Raw genomic sequence first — 4,977 nt, forward strand, 5'->3', positions numbered from 1 at the left:
TCTCACCGCGGTCACTGCCAAAAATTCCCCTAAACAACCAAATGCCACGTGTTGCCATATAATTTTTTGATTGGTCGACATGGTACATTGTTCCACGAATAGGAAAGGGGTGTCGTGTTTTTCTTTTCTTGCGTTTTCCCTCGCTGCTCTTAGAAAAAGCCGTTTTTATCGTTTCTTCCCGCACTAAAAGTGACGATAGTGTTGAGGAAAAAGGACTGAGTATATTTCTTTTTATCATAACTCTGGTTTTACGTGGTCTATCCACACAATTTAAAACATGTATATAGTTTGAAGTCCGCACTTTTAACACAAATTGAACTAGAGACTCAATGTGGCTGTATCTTGTTGCTATGTCATCTTAAATCGGTCATGTGATGTGGACTAATAAGTTGAAAATGTTTTATTTATTTATTATTTTTGCTTTAGTTACCTGCTCCCCATTTTTTTGAGACATGTTGCTGGTATAAATTACAAAATTACAAAATGAGCTAATTGTTCTTCGTGAACAAGTAAAATGTCTCTATTTAAACATTTGATATGTTTTCTATGTTTTAGTTTGAATAAAATATGAATTTATAAAACTTTGAAATCATAGCATTCTGGTTTTACTTACATTTTAGCCAATGTCCCAACATTTTTGGAAGTTGGGTTGTATTTTTAAAATCATGTTCAGTATCATATTTCTATCAGGAAAAACATCGTAAGAAGGAAAAAAGAAAAGAAAAGAAGTGAGACTGGCCTGATATGCCCAGTATGATTCATCTTAAAAAGATGCATTACACATCAGTAATACCAAAGTTCTCCCAGAAGCAATTCCCGACACTCGGCAGCCATCTTAAAACACCTCTATGCATTTACGTGGGCTTTTAACAAAATGTTTTGAATACACATTTATTTCAGTGATCAGCAAGACCTAAAAGCAAATGCAGGAATCACCAGCCTAATCTCGCGTAAAGATTTAAATAGAAATGTCACTTTTCCGATCAGTATTGAATAAGGCTTAATTAAAACCCCATAATTAAAAGCTTGCGAATTCATTATTGAATTGTCACGTGTTGTCTCCATATTCATTGGCTGTAGTTGGAGTTTTAAATGTAAGGAATGTGTTTGACTACTAAACATTTACAACACTGGGGGCCGGGGGTGGTTGGGTGTGTAACACCACACGTTATAAATAAGATAACAGTGAACCGCCCGTATTTTACGGTTTGTGCAAACCTATCAGAACGCGAGGCCGCGTGTGCGTCAGTCACACGTCAGGACGCACATTATCAGTTTGTTTGCTAACACGGAGTCAATATTATTTTCGTAAAATGGATGAAAAAGGGAGTGCAGAATAAAGAACAGCCCGCAGTAGTGCGGAGCTGTCCGTGGTGCTGAAAACTGCCCTTACCTTCTCTCGTTTTTGTTTTTTTTTTGACAACTTATGGAATGAAAAACCTGTGCTGGCAAATACTTTAGTTGGATTCTTTCTGAAACCACCCTTTTATTATTTTTTTCTATTATCCAGAAGAATAAGTTTGTTTTTCTAAATATACAAGTTATTTATAATAATATTATTTAAAAGAAAAATGTTGATTTTTGTCAATATTAAAGCAACGATCCTTAAAAGTGACAATACAACATCACTTATGGTGGTATTAATACTTGTCTTACAGATTTTAGTTAAGCGTCAAAAGCTGTAATTCATTTTGCACAATCCAATTATTAAAATCTGTTAAACAGGTTTTGTTTTGATCAATTTTTTTTATCAGCTTTAAAGTTTAATTATCAGATATTTTATTGCTGTTATAGATTGATTTGAATGTTAGTTCTTGTATAGTTTTGCATGATGATTACGCTCTTAGAATAAAACAGTGTAACAACTACCAACTGAGTTTTATTGGTTTGTTGATAACAATCATACACAGTTACATCTATAAACAAATCATGAGAAACCGCACACTTGTACTTGACACAAATACCTAAAACCCACATGAATATTGCTACTGCTGGTATGCATTTGACATTTCAAATAAATGTACAGTTTGTTGGCCTTTAAGCCATTCTGTTTTTTTAACGGTTACATACATTAATGTGGCCCAAAAAGAAAAAAAAAGAAACAAATTCCATTTTTACCATCCTTACAAAGTACCATTACACACTGCATACAGAAAGATTGAAATCCTTTTTCACAGCAACTATACAAATTCATTGCAATGCTATCACAGAAGAGACACAACCAACACACGCAATGCACAGTTCTGAAAGAGAGAGCCGCAGTACTAGGGGTTTTAGGTTTATTGGTCAGATTTGTTAAGAAAACTGCATCAGTACAAGAGTTAACAAATAGGAACAAAGCTTTTACACACACCCTAAAACACTGTTCTTCATTAAAAACAATAAGAGAATGAGTTGCCCTGTGACTTTGTCAAGCCCCACCCCGGCACAGATTACACACACTGTCCCTTATAAAGCATATGGAATGTAATCCACGCAGGCAAGCTCTTCCAGTTGTTTCCCCAGCTCCTGTGAACGTCATGCTTGTGTGCCGACACGGTAACCTGTCCCGCACCCTCCCCTCCTTCACATTTACACAAACTGAAAAGAAAAAAAAATCCACTGACAGTAACAACAATGACCGCAATTTTCATGGCGATGCAAAATTGTGATGTGATGAAATTCCCCGTCTCCAATTGACTTGGTTTTTTTTTCCCCTCTTTCATTTAAAAAAGTGTTCTCTACAATCAAACTACTAAAAAAACCTGTATTTAGAAAATAGTTGATAAAAATATTCCCCTGAATTGTACAAGAAAAGAGGTACAGGGAGCACTGGTAAAAGACGTGGCTTGAGAGATGTTATTCTGCTGCCTTATCTTTTTGTTCAGCTCCATCTGTAGTGGGTGCCTGTAAGATGAGATTCAGAGTTTAACGGCACTGCCAAGAAGACGATTATCTTTCGATGTGTTTAAACGTGTCGTAGCACTTACCTCTTCCTCAGCTTTGGCTTCGCCATTCTCAGCAGGAGCCTCCGGCGCTTTCTCTTCAGGCTTGGCCTTTTCCACCTCCTTAGCTTTCTTAGGCTTAGCAGGTCCCTTCTGCAAAAACAAATATTAACCACATATTAGCCACCATATGCTAACAGTTCAGGTCTTATGAGAAGTAATTAAAATGAGACCCTACCTTTGGCTTAGGTTTGGGCTCTGGCTTTGCAGTTTCAGGTCTCTGTGAGTAAAGAAGATACTTTTTTTAAAACCAAAAAATAACACAGTAAGAAGATAGCATTTTATCCACGCCTCTCCATACTTACATCTTTCAACCTGAGAGATCTCCTCTTGGGCTGCAGAGAGTAAACAAACATAGTGATTACTTTTAACAGTCAGTCTCAGGCAATGGCTTTGAAAGATGAGATATTACTGACCCCTGGTGAGTGTGGAGGCTAATTGTTAAAAATATCTAAAACCAAAAACAAGAAATTCAGAAATGACTCCTTACCTCTGAGTCACCTGCACCTGCCTGTAAGGAGAACATGAGAAAAAGTAAATAAATCAGGTTATGATAACTGTCTGCATTCTGCTGTGCCTCCAATTAATTTATCTGGTACTGCGTGAGGACAGTAATAAGTTATTACCCTATGTGAGTTGAGTAAGGTAAATACATGCACGGCCATTTAAAAATTAAAAGCAGTTTAGTCAGCATGTTAACACTACATGCTACTCCTTCAGGAACTACATTTTCCAGCGCAAGGATAACTGAGCAGGAATAAAGTGCCCTCTAACATGCTGGCCTACAAAAGTCAGGGCAATATAATAGCATAATGTAGTTTAAACTGAGTCACGTGGTGCTGCTCTCCCAGCTCCTGCTAGTGATTTGCCTACAGTAATACTTCAGTGGAGGAGGGGGCCGACTCCGCCTCCTCACGACACATTCATTCATTGGTAATAAATGGGATTGCCAGTGGCCGGAGAAACCCGAGCAGCGTAGCCAGTGTTCCCGCCACTTATTTGAAAAAGAATATCTCCGAGATGCTCTGCGACTCTGTCGGTCTGCATGCAGAATCTACTAGAACCCCCAGCAACAGGAGCAGCGCTGTGCTGACGGAGGCTCGCCATTGCATAACCTACAACTGGCCTGAGCCGACAATACACAGAAAGCCTCTCGGCTAACGAGCCGTACGCCTTCCAAGAACTGCGTTTTCGCATGCCGTGCATTAATAAACAACGCATGCACACCAACTTTATAAAACAATATCGCTAATCAAAGCGTATTAGGTGTTTGTTTGTTTGTTTTTGTCCAACAAAAGAACTATAGAGGCCACTTTGTGCCCACATTAAAATTAACGTTACAGCCAACTGCCACAGAATAATAAACCAATCCCGAAATGTATGTTTTTTTCGCTACCGGGTCTTCTTTCAGTTAAACTTTAGCATCCAGGGTGACGACCCCAACAGAAAACAATCGATATGCCGCCAACTTTCTGCGCAGAAAAGCCATCTATCGGCACGGTAAATGAATTCGATGCAGCTGCACAAACTGTTTTTCTGCTCATAAAACGGGCAACCACTTGCCACCGATAATCACTGCACGAAAGAAAAGCTCTAATAATTAGCCGCTTGACAAAATCAAAACAGACACTGCATGCTAACTAAACTCCGCGATACACAACACTGCTGCTGACGGTCACTTGGTACACAAAACGGACATATTGCAGTAACGTTTAAGCCCCTTCAACAAATTTTAGTTGTGGGTTATAAATACTGTGTTATTAAAGGCATGAAAGATAATGGTCTACTCACTTTGCTCCTTTTAGGCATGGTTGGTTTGTGGGTTTAAAAAATAGCTAAATGTAACTGAATACAGGAGAAAGTACAGTGGTATATTCTGGATAAAGCTTTGCCAGTACAGTCTAATACAGCGCAGGGAGACGTTAATGTTCCATTGGAAGAAAAACTAGCTCAAACCGGATTGGATTCTCCCCCTACCTCCCTATTCAAACAG

The 4,977-nt window shown here is 38.5% G+C and overlaps 1 protein-coding gene across 1 annotated transcript; it reads right to left on the reverse strand.

Annotated features, from left to right (window-relative positions):
* Positions 1-1,859: 1,859 nt before the first annotated feature.
* Positions 1,860-4,977, reverse strand: hmgn1b (high mobility group nucleosome binding domain 1b). The gene is made up of 6 exons (XM_003458967.5): positions 4,776-4,977; positions 3,475-3,495; positions 3,290-3,319; positions 3,163-3,204; positions 2,970-3,077; positions 1,860-2,886 (listed from the first exon to the last, which is right to left on the reverse strand). The coding sequence occupies exons 1-6, from the start codon at positions 4,791-4,793 to the stop codon at positions 2,839-2,841; spliced, it is 267 nt and encodes an 88-aa protein (XP_003459015.1). The 5' UTR covers positions 4,794-4,977; the 3' UTR covers positions 1,860-2,838.

This window comes from Oreochromis niloticus, linkage group LG10 (genome assembly GCF_001858045.2).
Source record: "Oreochromis niloticus isolate F11D_XX linkage group LG10, O_niloticus_UMD_NMBU, whole genome shotgun sequence".
Lineage (NCBI taxonomy): Eukaryota > Metazoa > Chordata > Actinopteri > Cichliformes > Cichlidae > Oreochromis > Oreochromis niloticus.